The 17,832-nt window shown below is 51.8% G+C and overlaps 9 protein-coding genes across 9 annotated transcripts; 6 read left to right on the top strand and 3 right to left on the bottom strand.

Annotated features, from left to right (window-relative positions):
• Positions 1-1,525: 1,525 nt before the first annotated feature.
• BJY04DRAFT_27784 (uncharacterized protein) lies at positions 1,526-3,260 on the top strand. The gene has a single exon (XM_073720057.1). It carries the CDS (start codon positions 1,622-1,624, stop codon positions 3,005-3,007), a length of 1,386 nt encoding a protein of 461 aa, XP_073572980.1. The 5' UTR covers positions 1,526-1,621; the 3' UTR covers positions 3,008-3,260.
• A 392-nt stretch (positions 3,261-3,652) lies between these two features.
• BJY04DRAFT_216463 (uncharacterized protein) lies at positions 3,653-4,666 on the top strand (the record flags this gene model as incomplete). Its single annotated transcript, XM_073715762.1, has 1 exon — positions 3,653-4,666. One exon carries the CDS (start codon positions 3,653-3,655, stop codon positions 4,664-4,666), a length of 1,014 nt encoding a protein of 337 aa, XP_073572979.1.
• Positions 4,667-4,694: 28 nt separating this feature from the next.
• On the bottom strand, positions 4,695-7,055 carry xlnD (beta-xylosidase XylA; the record flags this gene model as incomplete). The annotated part of the gene is made up of 1 exon (XM_073718460.1): positions 4,695-7,055. One exon carries the CDS (start codon positions 7,053-7,055, stop codon positions 4,695-4,697), a length of 2,361 nt encoding a protein of 786 aa, XP_073572978.1.
• A 1,208-nt stretch (positions 7,056-8,263) lies between these two features.
• Positions 8,264-9,215, top strand: BJY04DRAFT_216461 (uncharacterized protein; the record flags this gene model as incomplete). The annotated part of the gene is made up of 3 exons (XM_073715761.1): positions 8,264-8,295; positions 8,346-8,615; positions 8,672-9,215. 3 exons carry the CDS (start codon positions 8,264-8,266, stop codon positions 9,213-9,215), a joined length of 846 nt encoding a protein of 281 aa, XP_073572977.1.
• A 62-nt stretch (positions 9,216-9,277) lies between these two features.
• Positions 9,278-10,356, bottom strand: BJY04DRAFT_226645 (class I SAM-dependent methyltransferase; the record flags this gene model as incomplete). Its single annotated transcript, XM_073718459.1, has 4 exons — positions 9,278-9,748; positions 9,808-10,073; positions 10,121-10,228; positions 10,283-10,356. 4 exons carry the CDS (start codon positions 10,354-10,356, stop codon positions 9,327-9,329), a joined length of 870 nt encoding a protein of 289 aa, XP_073572976.1. The 3' UTR covers positions 9,278-9,326.
• Positions 10,357-11,128: 772 nt separating this feature from the next.
• BJY04DRAFT_226640 (putative MFS transporter) lies at positions 11,129-13,176 on the top strand (the record flags this gene model as incomplete). Its single annotated transcript, XM_073718458.1, has 6 exons — positions 11,129-11,307; positions 11,359-11,921; positions 11,984-12,176; positions 12,224-12,296; positions 12,345-12,399; positions 12,461-13,176. The coding sequence occupies 6 exons, from the start codon at positions 11,129-11,131 to the stop codon at positions 12,631-12,633; spliced, it is 1,236 nt and encodes a 411-aa protein (XP_073572975.1). The 3' UTR covers positions 12,634-13,176.
• Positions 13,177-13,299: 123 nt separating this feature from the next.
• On the top strand, positions 13,300-14,031 carry BJY04DRAFT_216458 (uncharacterized protein; the record flags this gene model as incomplete). Its single annotated transcript, XM_073715760.1, has 1 exon — positions 13,300-14,031. One exon carries the CDS (start codon positions 13,300-13,302, stop codon positions 14,029-14,031), a length of 732 nt encoding a protein of 243 aa, XP_073572974.1.
• Positions 14,032-14,273: 242 nt separating this feature from the next.
• BJY04DRAFT_27709 (uncharacterized protein) lies at positions 14,274-15,780 on the top strand. Its single transcript, XM_073720055.1, has 2 exons — positions 14,274-14,460; positions 14,565-15,780. The coding sequence occupies exons 1-2, from the start codon at positions 14,342-14,344 to the stop codon at positions 15,613-15,615; spliced, it is 1,170 nt and encodes a 389-aa protein (XP_073572973.1). The 5' UTR covers positions 14,274-14,341; the 3' UTR covers positions 15,616-15,780.
• Positions 15,769-17,591, bottom strand: BJY04DRAFT_226638 (major facilitator superfamily-domain-containing protein; the record flags this gene model as incomplete). The annotated part of the gene is made up of 3 exons (XM_073718457.1): positions 15,769-16,506; positions 16,553-17,370; positions 17,418-17,591. 3 exons carry the CDS (start codon positions 17,589-17,591, stop codon positions 15,945-15,947), a joined length of 1,554 nt encoding a protein of 517 aa, XP_073572972.1. The 3' UTR covers positions 15,769-15,944.
• Between the last annotated feature and the right edge of the window lie 241 nt (positions 17,592-17,832).

Genomic DNA, 17,832 nt, shown 5'->3' with positions numbered 1-17,832 from the left:
TGACCGATGGAAGACTTCGTAGGAGCCAGAGCATCGTCTCTAATAAAACCATCGAGGTGAGTCACCAGGCCACCTTGTTGGAGTAGCGGGGCAGACATGCTCTGCACGCCCTACCCATTTCCCTCTTCCACGACATCGCGGCTCGGCTTTCCCATCCGATTGGAAGGGGTTCGCTTTCCCTATCTGGTCCGGTAAAAACCCTGACTAGTTGGCTTGTCTAGAACGCCTGGACCGTGTTTTTACAAGGCGCTCCCGGTGATCGTTCGGCGTGGAGGGGCTGGACCCCGGCACGATCCCTGATTTTGTCCACCAATCGACCACTGAGATCAACGGTGTGGGATGAAGGATCGTCGCCTGACCCGACTCGGGGTGTGCGCCGGGTCGGGACGCCGTCCGGTGATTGAATTGACAAGTCATCGTTGCCACTGTGTTGTATGTATTGATGCTTACATAGTCAGTCCCGCCGATTGCGACGATACGCGGGACATTTCCTGTTGCCACAGTTGTGTCTGATGAACTATCACTATCGTTCGCCGCAGTGATCTGATCCGGACGGTGTATATAGTCGCCCGCGGGCCCGTGAATGCCCCCCAAGGAGAAAATGCGCCCAAACGATAGGTCACAGTACAGCCACGCATCATCGCACATTTACCCATTTGATCTTCACGCTCAACGCGATCGCGTCTTCTCAAACTGCCTAATAGCAAATGAGCAATTGATGTTGGACACAGAGATTGCCCCCACCTCCGCTGACCGCCACATATCCTGTTGTCAAGCCAGCACCACCAGGCACTTTATATTGCATATGTCGTGTGCTGCTAAGGAGGTTTACTATTACACGTATATATTGTGTATCTGACGCTGTTAGGGCAATTGGTCAAGGTTCAAGCAAGCGATTACCCACATTATTCAACATGAGCTGTAGCGGACATGGACCGCGAATATCTCAAGTAAAGCCCTTGATTAAGCGAGATTGCTGGTAGTTGAACTATACACTGACCACGCCCTGCTTTGGTGCGAAACTGTAATGATATCGATGATTTGTTATAGGGATAGAATCCAATGCAACTGGTCGACCTGGGCTTCATATAAGCGGAAGAGTCTGAATTGATTGGGAAATCGACGATCCCACGTAGGATAATAAACGCGTCACTGAATGATGGGTTTTGCTCAGAGCCCGAGGTGTCCGCAGGAATGAGGGCGTAAGTAGATATCTTTATTATGTTCCTTCCCTAGAAAAGCCACAGTAAAGGTAGTTGAGTTCTTAGAGCCTTGCCATAATATAATAATATATGGTTTCTTGCTTTGGCTGTACCTGTAGATCGGTAGCTGCCGATACACCTACCTCAGTGAATTGTTCAATTAATCAAAACCAGTCGAAATGGCACGAGATTGCGCCATTTAACACATGATGTCATATTAGCCAGCGGTGGGCTATTATTTCTCATAAAATTGGCATTGACCAAGACACCTAGGCCCCTGGTATGCGGGGAGAACATTCTGATTGGCCCAAGTTAGGTAATGAGAATAGCCTCTCCCCGCGTGACCGAGCAATGGCAGCAGTATATGAGGCCGCCAGCTTTCCCCAGCTTTTCGCCTGATTCACAATCTCAACTCAACAATGGCCGCCGTTCAAGACCATATCACCGCCCTTCCGGACGAGCTCCTCCACGACATCGTCGCCTCCATAGCCGACATCAATGAACCACACCCACTGTCCGATTCCGACCAGAAGACCCCTTCGCTCGGCACCCAGTCCACCTTGAACAATCTCCGCGCACTGGCTTTGACCTCGCGGAGATTCTATCCGATTGCCCAGCAAGTTCTCTACCACACATTCTGCCTATGCGACCACTCCCGCCGACGCAAGTTCTTCCGTACAATCGTTGAGAAACCCTCCCTCGCCAAACACGTTAGAAACGTCTTCTTCACACCGACTTTCTACCAACTGTCGCGCGAGCCCCCTCCAACGGACCTCCAATGCTTCCGCCGTGCCCTCCATGAACTAGGCCCATTATCACCAGAGCTCTCACTACAATGGTATCGCCGAATCCGCCAGGGCAATCCGGCTCTGGAGCTCATCTGTCTTCTCGTACGACTTGAAAACCTCCAGAGATTCCAACTCGTTGCGCTTGATCCAGAGCTCAAGGAGCATTTTGTTATCTTCCTAAATACACTCCACTGGTATATCAATCATCACCAAGTTGGAGATATTCTTACCCGGCTGGAGGAGCTCTACGTCGATATCCAAGACACCTCAGTCGTATCCGCCACCCGTGCTCTTTTACCCCTTCGGAACCTGCGGAAGATGTACTTGTCTGGACCCTCCGACAACGCCGCTGCGAAACGAGACTACCAGAAGGAATTCAGTGCCAGGAATATCCGAGACCTTAGCTGCATATCGTCGAAACTCTCAGTCGACGCATTGAAGTTCTTACTACTGCAGGTCGAAGGCCTAGAGTCTCTGCACTACGACTACTCGACGATAAGACAAAGCCCAACCGGAGATTTCCTATCGGTATTACAGCCACACAAGCAGTCGTTGAAAAGTCTTCGGGTGACCGCGCAATTCGACCAATGGGATCGCATCGCCACGTCATTCGCTACACAGCAGCCGTGGTCCTTTGAGGACTTTCCTGTCCTCGCACATATCGAGGTCCCAGACTTCGCGCTCGTCGGGATCGAAGGCACTAATACCTATGCGCATGGATTTTGCACGTTGCCACCGCGGCTCAAAAGCCTTACTTCCACAGCCTGTCTCTATGAAGAGAAGACACTGCAATTTCTCATCGATGTCGCGTCAGATCGCGCGTCGTTCCCGGCGCTGAGCGAGATTACCTTCCGCGGGAGAACCCACGACAAGATCCACCTGAACACCATGGTTGCAAGACTTGGAACAGTGTGCGCTTCTCGTGGCATTGCTTTTGCGCACAGGGAAACGGTCTACACTAGCACGACGAATTGTCCTGCGTGCGAGGACTACGGGTGCTGGGACTGTATGCCTTGATGCCTTTGACAGAGTATATATACCCATACACCCTGCGCCCTGTAGTGTTGCGTTTGGGCACTAAAAGTGATTTTTAATTGCATATCTCTTGTTCTTTAGCGTGCTTTTATCGCATTTCTTGTGATTGTCGGATAGCGCTTGTCTCACATAGCTTACATCACGAAGAGCTTAATCGATGATTGACTTCTTCGCACCGTCTGAATCAAATATAAATATCTTGTAATCCAGGAGAGCCGAAGGACCATAATTTCTCGACCGACATGGGCTTCCCTGTAAGCCAGTCATACGATCCGTATGCATATTCCAAATGTGCGGGGAAATAAGGTTACACATCCGAGCCGCCCCACCTCCCCGCAATCCATCAATCAGATAGCCCACCCCGAATGCTCTCTTGCTGCCTCTGCCGGTTGCAGCCTGCTGGCTCGACAGTCCGTCTCGCCTCTGCGATCTATCATTCGCCTTTAGTTGATACGCCAAGTGGCTGACTCCTGCCTTCCTGCCTCGTGGATGATCTACAAAAATAACTCGAACACGAGGACCACTGACGCAACCCCCATCAGCCGCACCTTTATATCAATCCACCTTACCCACGTATTGGACAGTGCAATCGACCCCCATTCATACCTCCAACGACACCAAGCGACTATGTCCCCGCCACAGAAAATAATTGCCCTCGCCGGCGGAACAGGCACAATCGGCTCCTCCATCCTGGCCGCCCTCCTCCAGGACCCCAACAAAGCATACAAACCCATCATCCTCTCCCGCGCAACGCAGCAGCAGGAAGCAGGAACAACACCGTTTTCAATCCCACACGTCGAAGCCTACTCAATCCCAAACATCGACATCGAAACCCGCTACGTCGACTACACCTCCCTCCCCTCGCTAACAACCGCCCTGCAGGGCGTGCACACCCTCCTCTCAACCCTTCTAATACCGGGTCCTGAGTCTGTTACGTACCAACTGAATCTCCTTACCGCTGCGATATCGGCGGGTGTCACGCGCTTTGCGCCGAGTGAGTTCGCATTAAATCAAGAAGCCCACAAGCTCGTTGAGATCGACGCTGGGAAAATCCTTGTCTGGGATGCAGTGCTATCAGCCGTAAAAGAAGGCAAAATCGACGCTGCAACATTTCCGGTCGGGATGTTTATGAATTACCTTGCTATTGGGGTTCCCGACAAGGAAAGGCAGAAGGAGGGGCTGGCGGGGTTTAGGGAGGGGGCGATGATGTTTCATCTTGATGGAAATCAGGGTGAGGCCTGGGTTGAGGTCCCGGTTGATGAAACGGGGGAGTGGCCGGATGTTACGATGACGGATATTCGCGATGTTGGGCGGTTTGTGGTTGCTGCGTTGGGGATTGAGGAGGCTTGGGGTGGGAGGGAGTTGGGGATTGCGGGGGATACGAGGAGTTTGAGAGATGTTGTTGGGGTTTTGCGTAGGGTGTTGAGGAGGGAGATACGGGTTGAAGAAGTTTCGCCGGGTGAATTGAAGAAGAGAAGAGATGAGTATGGAGAGGGGGATATCCTGGCTAAGATGGAGATTGACTATGTGGCTGTTTGTGGTAGGGGTGGGTCGGTTGTGGAGGGAGTGTTGAATCGGCTTTGTCCTGAAGTTAAGGCTACGAGCATTGAAGAGTTTGTAATAAAGTACTGGGCGTCTTGATTGTTCCTGTCGTTAAATGATAGCTGAATTAGGATGATTTGTTTGGATCTTCCGGCCATGAGAGGAGAACCGCCTCCTCGCCTTCCAAGGTAAATGACACAACGACCGAGCGCTCGTTGTTCAGCGCCAACTCATACTGTCCTGGGTAGAGTATCCTGTCTCCACGTTCATTTGTCCGCGCGATGCTGTTGATAGAGACAGGCACCTCAAACGTCTCGGTACCAGCTGGCTCGAGGTGTCCCAGCCTATCGAACCCGACAACCCATTTGTTAGGATACGGCGACGGACCCGCGGTGGTATTAACGAAAACGATGCCGGTGTAGTCGGACACGGTCTCGCCGGTGTTCTCAACGTTGGCAGTAAAGTTAAGCAGGGTCTGCTGCTCGACTCTATCGTACCCCAGATGCGGCGCGGTAAGCAATTGCTGAATGTTGAATGTCTCACCATCTCTAGAACCTGAAGTCTCTTCAAACGTAGTGTAAAAGAGACCGTGCCCAAACTCATAGACTGGCGTGCCAGTATACCACATATAGGTTTGACCCGGGTTATCACCGCTGGGGCGGAGGTTCATGTCAATGGCAGGGAACACCTCGGCATATTCAGACGCGTACTGAGTTGTAACCAGTCGGCCGGCAGGCGCACGTTGTCCGGTGATAACATCGAACAGCGCCTTTCCACCAGATTGACCGGGATACCCACCCCAAATAAGAGCGTTGACGTTGTCGTTTTCCTTCAAGGAGGAGGAGTCGACCTGCCCGCCGCCCATTTGGAGGACAATCAGTGGTTTACCCAGCTGACTGAGTTGATCAATCAGTTCAAGTTGGTTACCTGGCCAAGTGATGTTCTGGCGGTCTTGTGCTTCTGCTTCGATAGTATTGTCGATGCCGCCGGCGAAGATGATTACGTCGGCTTGGCGAGCGGCTCTGAGGGCTTCCTCGAATTCAGCTTCAGAGTCCGAGTTGATCGAAGTGCCGTTAGCATGGTGGACAGTGAGATCCGAGTCGCGGAATGCATCGAGAGGGCTGATAAGATATGGTGCTGGACCGAAGTAGTTGCCTTGCAGCTCTTCGCCGACATCTGTCCAAGGTCCGATCAAAGCGACGCTTTGGATGTCCGATGAGAGTGGAAGCGTGTCATCGTTCTTGAGCAGAACGATGCCCTCAACGGCGGCTTCGTACGCGATGTTCCAAGCGTCTGTCTCGACAACATCATCCCAGCTGATACTGCGGTAGGGATGGTCATCACCGTCAAAGTATCCTGCTTCAATAAGGTTGGTGTAAAGACGAATGACACCACGCTCAATTTCCGACCGTGAGACTAGGCCATCTTCGAAGGAATCTTCGCCATGAAACTGGTACGAAGTACCACAGTCGATATCCGTTCCGGCCAGAATTGATGCGGCTGACGCAGCAGACTCGTTCGCAGAATATCCATGCGGGTTCCACACGTTATACACAGCGCCACAATCACCAGAGACATATCCATGCTCTGCAAAGTCAAACGTGTCGCGCAAAAGGGTCTGAAGGAAGAACGAATTTGCGCAGCCGGGAACGCCGTTGACAGCATTATACGAGCACATCACACTCCGTACTTTAGCGTCTCGCGCGGCAGCGACGAACGGTGGCATATAGTACTCAGACAGCTCCTGCTGGGTAATCTGCATGTCGTTTCCAAGACGCGAGTGGTTGTTCCAGTTTTCGATGTCGTATCCAGAGTAGTGCTTTGCAGTCGCGATGATCTTGAGGACCTCGGGGTCGACGCCGCCTTGGAGAGCTGTGATGTACTCATACCCGAAAACGGATGCGAGGAATGCGTCTTCACCGGGGGTCTCTTGGCCACGGCCCCAGACTGGGTGTCGGAAGGTGTTGATGTTTGGCGAGTACACGTCTAATCCGCCGTAGCCGACATTGCTGTATGCGCGGAGCTGCGTGGAAACGATCTCCCCAATTTGACGTATCAGAGTCCGGTTGAGTGCAGCCATGGTGGAAATTGGCATGGGGAATGAGGTAGCCCAGCTGTAGTTCCCAGAAGGAGTGAAATGGGCACGTCCGACGCCGTGCAGGGCTTCGCCCCACACTTGGTAGTTTGGTAGACCAAGTCGAGGGACCCCGAAGCCACTGTTTCCGGTATTGTTGACGAGCTCCTCGAGAGTGAAGAGAGAGACGAGAGCGGTTGCGCGGTCATGCGCCTTCGCTGAGCGGTCGCAAACGAGATTCTCGCTTAGAGGGCCACTGCTGCAGTCCGGAAAGGACATGTTGAGCAGCTGCAGACATTGTGGGAAGAGATCTGGGTTGGCTTCAACGTTGTAATCTTCGTAGCTGCTGTTTGCTTGCCCGAGAGCAGGAATGAGAAGCGCCGTAAAGGCCACCGCTGATGCAAGGGTCTTCATGGTGAGAAAGAGGCCTTGCTCCTCGTTTCAGATCAAACTGTCGAACTAGCAGCTGCCCTTTATATCGTCATCGGAGCGTTCAGGCCGGAGTATTACCGGTGGTTGAAAACACTGTAAATCCTGGTTTGCCAGCCGGCCTTCCCTCCGCATTGCACTGAACAAGCATCTTTACTGTAGATCATTCTTGGTGGTGCGGGGTCCCCGCAGATTTAGCCTAATTCGAGAGACACTACACTGCTCAAAGCTGAATAAATGGAATCTCATCAAGAATGCGGGTCTGTTGTGCTTGCTCCACGAGGAGCACGAAATCAACGAGTACGTTCCAGAGCGCTGGGGGCAGGGCAGGGCGTATAGTACGCCAACTTGCGGCACCCGGGCGCAACAGGATCAACAGCCTTTCAGGCTGAATTAATCAAGGCGACGATCTTCCGAAGTTTAAGCTGCTGCGTTACATCATAGTTCTGCTCTGTGGCTTTAGCCGGGAAATATCCATGCGGAGAGGTTGTATAGCTTCAAAACCCGGCTAAAACCGTCTGGGGGTTTCTCCGGTGGGAATTGACCCCATATCTGGGTTATTTGTGGCTTTACCTTTTGTGTGTTGATTGAATATAAAACCTGGGCCACACCCTATCATTAACGTGCAGTCTTTGTCAGAACTTAGCGCATGATGTGATACTACACCTTCAGGTCTTCTGCTTCGCCTGTGGCCCCCTGGTTGTAGGGAACTGGCTCTTCGCAGCGGACACATTATTGCAGTTCACTGAGCTTTGCAACAAAGATTACTCTGTAAATCCCCGCTCTTTTGTTCATTTCCAAGGTGGGCCGCTTGATTCATCAAGGAATACTTCAATATACTCCCGTCAAACCGCCCCCTAACCACCAGCGCGGGTCACATTGCAAATCTAACGATATATTCTTCAGTTACCAGTGCTTCCACGTAGAACGATTCTAACAGCTAAGTCTCCGCGGAAGCTCCAGTGCATCAATCATGGGAGAAATGGAACCACCGAGACTGCAGCGCCGCAAATTAGGGCCCATACTCGGCAACCTACGGGCCAATGGAATGCGAAGAATCACCCAGGTCTTATGCAGGGCGGCAGTAGTTTTGACTCACAATTGGTAGCGTCTTCAAGAGTATTCCCTCATGAAAGCCTCCATCACCCGAAGATAGCCCGGACGGTGTGCACGACACGCTTTTATATGCTGCAATGGGGCTCGAAGTTCATGACCCGATCCGAGTGTATGTTGAAATATTACCCAATCCACCGATTCTGTTTCTAATGTCTTCAGTCTCTTGACAATCTGTGCGGCTCTGTCGTTTTTCCCTCAAATACAACAAATCCGGTCGCAAAGGTCCAGTGCCGGCATCGCCATTTTCTACCTGTTGTTCAATCTAATATCTGCAACGGAGCATTTCGCCATCTTCTTCTTCGTCCTTGTCAATCTTGACCACAGCCATGGCACAAAGTCGTTAGACCACCTCATTAATAGTCCGCCAACGGCTGGTGACTGGCTTAACCTATGTCAGGTCACGGTGGTCTGGATAATGTTTCTGATTCTGTGAGATACAACCAATATATACGGCTTGGACCCTTGCTAATTGTCCTGCTTCGTAGGACATGTTTCGTGGTCTACTACGCACTCTCCCACCCCTCGCTGATAAAAGACGTCACTGTTATCATCTACACGGTCTTTCTGATTATATCTGTTGTACCGGAGTTTCTCGATGCTGTCACGCCGGTATTTCGCAATGAAGCGCGCGAATACGTCGTGATGTTCTTCGGCCTTGTCCATCTGAAGTTCATTCATCCGGCTACCACAATCCTCAGCGCGCTCTCTGTCTTCTGGCAAGCGTACCAGATCGTCCGCGGACCACTGGGCGTCTTGAGTGTGTCAGGTCTAGCTGCTCAGGCTATGATGTTCGCAGTTGTGGGCTTGTCCTGGTTCGGACACATCAACTTTGGGTCTGGCCCATTACCACTTTCTGGATGGTATGGGTTATATGGGTGGCCGATTGTGGATGATCTGATCTTTGCGGGCGTGCAGGTGGCTCTTCTGCTCTTGGTGCTCTATAAGAAACGCGCTGCAGCTCGTAACCCACCAATGGATGAGTCTGGTGAGGCGGGTGTGCCTCTACTCGAACAGCACCAATCCATCTAGAATATAGGAACTGGGATGGCGAGCGGGAATGTAGACATATATGAACTTATTGTATTACACATAGATCCAATATCTTTCTCAATTGTCTAAAGAACATATCTGGTAGAAACTTCAATCCGCCTTCTGCCCAACCAGCATGCCGAACCGAATATCCATAATACCCCCTTCAGCAAAGTGCTCACGCAGCTCACTCAAGTACTCTTCCGTCTTAACCCTCGCATCTTCCAAATTCTTTGCCTCCCCCGTCAGAAGCAGCACGGGTGGTATGACTCCAGATGTAGCTTGAAGGTTCCACTTCTGAAACCGCCTGTTGAACTCCTCGGAGCCCCCATAAAGATTGTATGACGTGTTTGCAACGTTCACAAGACCAGCTCGATTGAATGACTGATGCAAGACTGCCGGTGCGGTGGTGCTTAGGTTCTTGAGGTCGAAGATCTTCAGCCATGATTCAATTGACGGCGAGGGCCGAGGGGTTGCTCCTGCACGTAGGTAGGTGAAATCGTAATCCCCCCATTGGATGTACCCACTTGGCTCTGAAACAGTGTCAGATGTCTCGCAAAGCTAGATAAAGCTCGGTCATTGGAGAACGTACTGACAATGGTGAGCAGATTCTTCACCGCATCTTCAAATAGAGGCTCGGGAAACGCGGTGACGAGGAAGCGGACATGAACCAAGTCATAACGGTTTAGATGTTCAGGTGGGAACGGTTTGAGGATATCATGCACCGAGAGCTCGACGTTGTCTGCAGGCTGCGCTGGCGGAAACTGCGCGGATGAGATGTCGAAGCCGTGGTAGTATCTTCCTGAGCTACCACCTTTACCGCCGTCCAATAGCTTCCATATATCAAGGAGCCATATTCTGCAGTTGTTAATAGACCCTTGAGCTGCAGAGAACAGGTGACTGACCCGATACTAGTCCCGACATCCGCGATCGAAGATACTTTGTCTAAAGGGATCGACTTATCAATGAGCCCCCCAACAGTTTCACGGACGAATACGTGTTGCTCATTGAGCCTAGCAGATCAGCTTCAGTATCATTTGATGTAGTAGAAAATGACCTCAACCTACCGAGCTGTCTCGGCTTTGTCCCTGTGAAGCGGATTGACATGGCCTTGAGGCTCCATGGGGTTATCGGTACGCATGATGGCTCAGCTTGAGGGAAAGAATCCCCTTGAGATATATCCGATCGATTGGCAATGATTCTTATACTGCCGCCGTCCGTAACATACCACTCCGATGCGCTTGGGCGAGTGAGGGGGACCAGCATGTCCGCTATCTGCTTACATCTCCGGATTTTATGCTGACTGACGAGCCAGGCAGCAGATTTACACAATCTGAGGCATATCAGGCGCGGAGTAACAGCTCTCTCCAGCTCGTGATGCTTGATCGTGGTATCGCTCTAGTTCAAGTTCGGTGTCATAAAGCGCTGTAAGGCTCGGGATTGTGGTGCTGAAAGTTAAAGCTGAAGAGTCATTGGCACCGCCTGTGTTTGAGATCTAGGAAGGGACAACGAGCCTAGCCCGAGCGCGCCTTCCGCTCGCTGTGCTTGAGGTTTCTTGGAAGGGGCGATGCACCACGCCGGGTGCAGCGCTGTACACATATGGGGTTGGTCGATCAGTCACCAAACCTAGAACCCTGACACAAGTAGCTAAAATGAGCTCAAAAGCTCCGTTCGGCACTCCTGAGATTAACCAAACCTAATGGTATGTGCTGCCAATGTAGCCCGATCGGGCAAAGCAGCCAGGGCAGTAGTCCCGAAGTTCAGCCGGAGGCGTAACGACCTCCAGCATTCGGAGAGCCGGTCCGTATCTCCTCTCCTGCATTCTGGAGCTTTGTATAAAGTATAAAGAGGACCCCGTGTGTGCCCTGGCCAATCCATGATTTGATGTTCATTCTGCACGCAACAAGATCACAATGGAGGTTCTCGAGATCGGAGAACCGCAAACCACTGCCCTCACTCCACGATTAAAGACCAAACTCCTGAGCTGCGGACTTTCCTTTTTCGTTTCTGGTATAAATGATGGGTCTCTCGGGCCTTTGATTCCGTATGTTCGTGAAGCATTTGCTCTCAACACTGACATGGTTGCGATTCTGTATGTCCCGGCCTACGACCCATTAAGGAATTGCTTGCTAACCAACGATAGATACGCATGTACATTCGCTGGGTGGTTGTGTGCCGCTGTCACGAACACCCATCTGCAGCAGCGCCTACCGCTTGGCTCTCTTATGTTTCTCGGCGCCGTCCTCCAGCTCCTCGCTCACACCCTCCGACAATGGGTACCTCCATTTCCGTTATACGTGTTGACCTTCTTCGTGGCAAGTCTGGGACAGGCTTACCAAGATACCCATGCGAATACCTTTGTTGCGCAAGTCAAACTCGCGCATCGCTGGCTTGGATTCATCCACGCCATGTACATGGCCGGATGCTTGGTTGGACCGATTCTGGCCACCGCTATTGCATCCTCAGGGCCGGACTCGATCTGGGGTCTTTTCTATATGGTGCCGCTGGGTCTAGCGGTCCTCAATCTTGGATCCGTGTGCCATGCCTTTCGCGAGTCCATTATAATGAGAGCGGCGGCAGAGGACCAGGAGCGAGCAAGTCAGCGGAACGCCGTTTCGGATATCAAGAAAACACTTGGGAACGGTAGTGTGTGGCTGTTGAGCCTCTTCTTCTTCTGCCTTTTGGGCACGGTTACCACTGCTAGCGGCATGTTCCATCCCTTTCAGCCTCTGACATCCTGATTGGGCTGCTCTCACTGACTCGTCCAGGATGGATCGTGGAGTATCTTGTGCATGCTCGTGGGGGCGACGTAACGTATATGGGCTACGTTCCTGCAGGCTTTAATGGAGGCTCGTTCCTAGGCCGACTCCTGCTCGCCGAACCGACGTATCGACTAGGAGAGCGACGGATGGTCTTCCTCTATACAGTTCTCTGTCTGGGCTTTCAATTAGTTTTCTGGCTGTACGTTGCAACTGTCCCTCTAAAGCTTCTGCTGAGACTCGTGGTAGGGTCCCAAATATCATTGCTGCAGCTATTGCAGTCAGCCTCCTGGGGTTCTTCTCAGGACCGCTATTCGCAACGGTGCGTATCTGTCCAACACTGTCTTCCCATTTACTTAGTTCCGAACAGGGTATATCGGTCGCCTCAAAGCTATTTGTCCCGCACATTCGATCGTCCGCACTCGGTTTGTCACTCTGTTCTTCTTTCCTATGTCTGACTCTGTACTAACAACGTTATGTGAGTAGCATTTGTCTTCGTCCTGGGTCAAGCTGGCGGCTCCATGCTTCCCGCTCTAACAGGGATCCTAGCGAGCCGTGTCGATGTGAAAGTGCTGCAGCCAATGCTAGTAGGGCTGCTTGCAGCGACGGGCATCTCGTGGCTTCTCATCCCAAAGGCCAAGCCAATGCGACCTGAATGAAGTCGGTCGTAGTCGTCGTTACAGTGCGCATTAGATCCGTACACAGTACCGCAATTCCTTCTTCAACTATCACACCTGTCATCCAAACAGAGAGGTGAATCATACCAACATATCTATAGAAAAAAAAAAGAATTACTCGCAGTCTCGGGGCGGTGATTAACGGAGAGCGATGTCTATCTCCGCACAAGATGATTTATATGTGGTGGGTCTGAAGCTGGGCGTAAGCCAGCGACCCCAAGCGTAAGCCACGCCCAGAGACACGGTAAGATTGGATAAAATTGCATAAGCCACAGAGTCAAGATACCTTTGCTGCAGATGTTTGTCAGTTGCTTAGTGTTCACGGTTGCTGAAGCTTGATGCTCCTCGAGGCTCAACAGCGGACATGCCATCGTATCTCCGTACGACACATAAGCCACCATGAAGATGCGAGGATAGTGGGCATTATTAATCCATAGATCCAATGGATGAATGCAGGAGACGATGGAAAGGTCACACAACAGCGAAATGTTTGTAATCAACTCGAGCAAAGCTGGATGATCTTGAAGAGCGACGATGCAGAACGGCGAGGTATAAAGCTCTCTTGCGGCACGATGGAGGTGTATATCGACAGCAGACAAACCCCAATATCCAACTCAATCAAAACCCAAGTTCCCAGGAACAACCAAAATGACCCGCCCAATTGTCCTCATCACCGGCGCAAACCAAGGCATCGGCCTCGCGACAGCCAAAATCCTAGCCTCGCAGCACGACTACCACGTTATCATCGGCGCACGAAACACCGAAGCCGGGACCAGAGTTGCAGATGAGATTAAAAAGGCCGGATACCACGCTTCGTTCCTACAGCTCGATCTCACCTCCGAAGAGTCCATCAAAGCCGCCGTCGCCACAGTCGAGAAAGACTTCGGCTACCTCGATGTCCTAATCAACAACGCCGCAATCCTCAAGGATACAGACCCCAGCCTCTCCCCCTGGGAGCTGTACACGAATACCTTTATGACCAACGTGGTCGGGACCGCTGTGCTAACGCACTACCTCCTCCCACTACTGCGCAAAGCGCAGTCCGGCCCGCCAAGGATCGTCTTCCTTTCCTCCATCATGGGTAGCCTGCACTGGTCCCAGGATAAGACTGTCCCATGGTACGCAATCGACTATAAGGCTTACGACGCGAGTAAAGCGGCGGTGCATATGCTTGCGCTGAACTACCACCGGATTCTGGAACCTGAAGGGGGGAAGGTCAATGTTGTCTGTCCGGGGTTGGTGAAGACTAATCTGTCTGGGTATATGGAAGCTGGCACAAGCACTGAGTTGGGTGCGCAGAGGGTCGTTGAGCTTGCGGTTCAGGGGGAAGATGGCGTTTCGGGGACGTTTAGTAACAGGGATGGGGAGATTGCTTGGTAGATGGTGACGAGATAGATCACATTTGCCAAGTGGTTAGCGTTAAGGAGAGCTCATCAATACCTCTATTAATATGGCACAGACATCCGCATTGCAAGAATCTTCGTATAAGTGGCGTTGTATAGGGCAGGGATGGCCGCCAATAGTAGACGATGTAGGCTAGGTAGCGATGCACTCTGACTGCGGCAATTGCCTACACGCCGCTCGATAAAATGGCAGCATAAAGATACTAAACCCGGACGACAGCCTGAACAATGCTGAATTCGCACACAACTCTCGATAGCCGACACTCCCACTCCCTACATTGACAGGGATGGAACTGCGTAAAAGACGACGCCGACATGAACCAACGGCCGAAAACTCCGTCGCTGGCCCTAGACGCACCCGCGCAAGTGCAGCACAGCTAAAAGACAGAAAGAACCTCTTCGCAGTGTATGTATTCGTGCGCAGCCATTCCTTTTACTCACATGAGCAATTTGTAATGCAATAGAATATGGTCATCTATCTATCTGGGGTATAACTTAGGAACAAGATAGAATCTACCGACGGGACCAGCACTTCCGCTTCCTCGACCTCCCCTTCGAAATCCGCCAGCTGATCTACCGCTTCGCACTTGGTTATCGAGCCATCCACATCGTGCATGGCCTACGGGAGGACATTCGGGTTTTATGGCAACGGTCCAAACCCCCAGGTCACAGGTGGCAGTACTTTATCTGCAAATGTGATGTTGCGAGTAGCGAGCGATACTCCGAATACGCAACAGCGCAAGCGTGGAATGAAGGCTCCATCGTCCGGATTCGAGAGAAAAACTCCCTGGACCCGAGAGCAAGGACGCTCACCTGGCGAAAATTCATCCCAGCCTGCAGATTTCTAGATACGAACCACGTCGGCGTCGAAGGGGACTCGCATACGGCCTGGGCTGAAGCGCCGAGGGAGAAGCTCGATCTGTCTTTACTCCGCGCCAATCGACAGGTCTACAATGAGGCAAGAGATGTACCGTACACTTCGTCGATTTTTGCGTTCAGCGATGTGGACAGCTTTAGATGGTTCGTCTCTAGCAGGACAGGTCTTCCACCGGCCAAACTTGCTTTAATTCGTAATCTGTCCATCTGTGCCATGCCGAAGGCTCGGGGAGGGGCGCCTTGGTGGAGGATCGGGGACGCGAGTCGCTGGTCGAAATGGCTTTTCCGCACGCCAGCGACGCTCGAGGGGTTGTCCGGGTTGAAAAGGCTACAGGTTGTCATTAAGAATCCGCGAGAGGACCCTTGCGACTGGACGGATGATCCTCCCAGGTGGACCAATTTGGTTTGGATGTTTGGGTTTCTCGCCTTTGCCAAGCTGTCGATCCCAGAGGTCGCTGTGAATGTTGACCTCTGTCGTTCTGAGTGGTCGGAGTCGGTAGCTGAAGATGAAAAGGCGTGTAGGGCATGGGAAGCTGAAATGCAACGGGCTAAGGTTACGTATGCGGAATTGCTAGAGAGTAAGCTTAGAGCCCCCTGGAGCGAGATTGAGCCTGAGATGAAGAGGCTCGAGAAACAATATGTGGATATTACGGGCGATCATGGGCGCGACTTCGACTGGGATTAATGAGACTATGCTCTGTTACTTTTTGAAGCCCTTTCACGAGCCCTGCGATGAATATTGAGCTTGGGGTCAATGTAACTGCACTTTTCGCAGTGGAAACGAGATGAAACATTGACCAATCAAATACATGCTTGATAAAGGGAAGAAGCGCTAAATCGGCGCCTACCACAAGGGTAAATTATATTGATTGTACATGTCCGATGAAGCACTAGATCGAGCATTTTCGTGCACGCCAGGCAGGAGTCGAGCATATTGAGTGCCTAAAAGGGTAATATGGAAAGATTGACGATTTCCAAAAGCTAGTACCTTGTAGCAGACGTCGCTTTCAATCGCTATATATCCCCCCTGGACTGGGACTCTTGGATCTGTATCTGCTCTTCAACAGTCAATTCACTTTTCGCCTTTCCAACGCGAACAAATAGTAGTAGAATCATAGCAACCCCTGAACACGCGACGCCAAACCAGAAAGCAGCTTTATAACTTTTCTCTAAACCCAAATGCCCCGTCTGCGCGACAACCAGGTCTGCAAGACCAAGGAAGAAACTGATCCCCGCAAAGACGATCGTGTTAATGATGCCGCCTGCAGCACCTTGTCTGTTTTGAGGTAAACTGGTTGTGATGAAAACGTTGCTAACGCTGTACCCGATGTCGACTCCAACGGTCGCAGCGACCATGGCAGGGAAGATGTACGCCCAGTAACTCGGGCTGTCGGGCAGGATTGCGAATAAAAGCATCGAGACGAGATATCCCACCGCGGAGATCATCAGGAGTAGCTTTCCGGGGAGAAGGTGCAGTGTAAACCCTCCCAGTGTCGCGAGAATAAGGCCGCCGGCAGCCATCGGGGCAAACCAGACGGCTGCAATCAGCGAGTCACGCCCAAGAACGTCCTGTATGCTATAAAATGTTAGGACAGATATAAAGGACAGGAAGCGACACGTACTAGAAGCTTGCATAGAACAGGTATATCCCAAACACGCCGTATGAGAAAGATAGTGCTGCAAGCAGTGGACTCATGTATTTGACTTTGAAGATGTCAAACGGCAGCAAAGGCTCAGTTGCAACCCAACCCTCGATATAGAACGCTACACATAGGAGTAGGATGCCGAGGATGAATGTAACAATAATGTACGGAGTGCGCCAACCATCTGGAGCATGCGATCCATCTGTAATTGCGTACACCACCAGAAGAAGACCAGGAACGATGGTGAAACAACCCCACCAGTCCATCTTCATGGTAGATTTCTCCTCAGGCAATCGTATCATTGGCATGGAGATGAGTGAAACAATGAGAACCACCAAGATGACGCAACAGCCGATCCAAAAGTACCATCTCCACGACAGATAGTGGCCAGAGAGACCACCGATGCAGATCCCAGAGTAGAAACCGACGGGTGAGAAGGCACCGTACAGACTGAAGACGAGATTCTTGCGCGGTCCGGGCCGGTATATACTCCCGATCAGCATGATCCCCGCCGGCAGGAAGGCCGAAGGCCCGAGACCCTGCAGCGCTCGACACACAATGAGCATCGTATAGTTCTGGCTCCACGCCGCGATGAACGACCATATCAAGTACCATATCAGACCGACGTTGAACACCAGACGAGCGCCGTAGATGTCAGCGACGCGGGCGATCGGGAGGAGGCATGCACCGGTGACGAGGGAAAAGACGCTTGCTGGCCATGTTTGCGAGCCTTGGGGTATATCCAGAGCGGTGGTCAGATGAGGGAGAATGGTGTTGAAGCCACTGACAAAGTACTCCTGCGAGAATCAGCATGGCAAGGATGTGGGTGCTGTGAAGGACATACCGCCAGTAGCTCAGAGGACAGCAAACAGAAACAGAAACAAAGTTCTACCCAACGGTTGCTAAATGTGTCAGGGCGCTCACGACCAAGCTTTTCTAAGCTCTCCTTGTCTAGGAGGAACTGAGGGGTATCAGTCTGGCCGTCGGAACTGGCCTCGGTCTTGTCGTCGTACTGCATGGCGGGCTCGAATCGATGTCATTAGAAGGCAGGATTCGGCGAGCAGCCTTGCGCGAGGGAGTCTTTTATGATTGACAGAGGAAAGGCGAATTTTCGAGAGCATTGCGTAGGCGTGAGTTGTATAAAAGCTCAAAAAATGGATGGCGGCCCACTCTGCAGGTGGACTATAAACTGCCACTCCTAGGGCTGCCCCTAAACCCAAAGCAGCAGCCAAGGCTCATGGCTGCTGACAAACTGTGCA

Source organism: Aspergillus karnatakaensis, assembly GCF_047715665.1.
Source record: "Aspergillus karnatakaensis strain CBS 102800 unplaced genomic scaffold BJY04scaffold_15, whole genome shotgun sequence".
NCBI classification, from domain to species: Eukaryota; Fungi; Ascomycota; class Eurotiomycetes; order Eurotiales; family Aspergillaceae; genus Aspergillus; species Aspergillus karnatakaensis.
The sequence above is the reverse complement of the archived record's forward strand: the minus strand, read 5'-3'. Positions and strand labels throughout refer to the sequence as shown.

Coding starts and splice junctions, on each gene's coding strand:
- BJY04DRAFT_27784 (XM_073720057.1), top strand. CDS start 1,622: ATGGCCGCCGTTCAAGACCATATCACCGCCCTTCCGGACGAGCTCCTC.
- BJY04DRAFT_27709 (XM_073720055.1), top strand. CDS start 14,342: ATGGAACTGCGTAAAAGACGACGCCGACATGAACCAACGGCCGAAAAC. Junction 14,461..14,564: donor AGAAAGAACCTCTTCGCAGT/GTATGTATTCGT, acceptor GGAACAAGATAG/AATCTACCGACGGGACCAGC.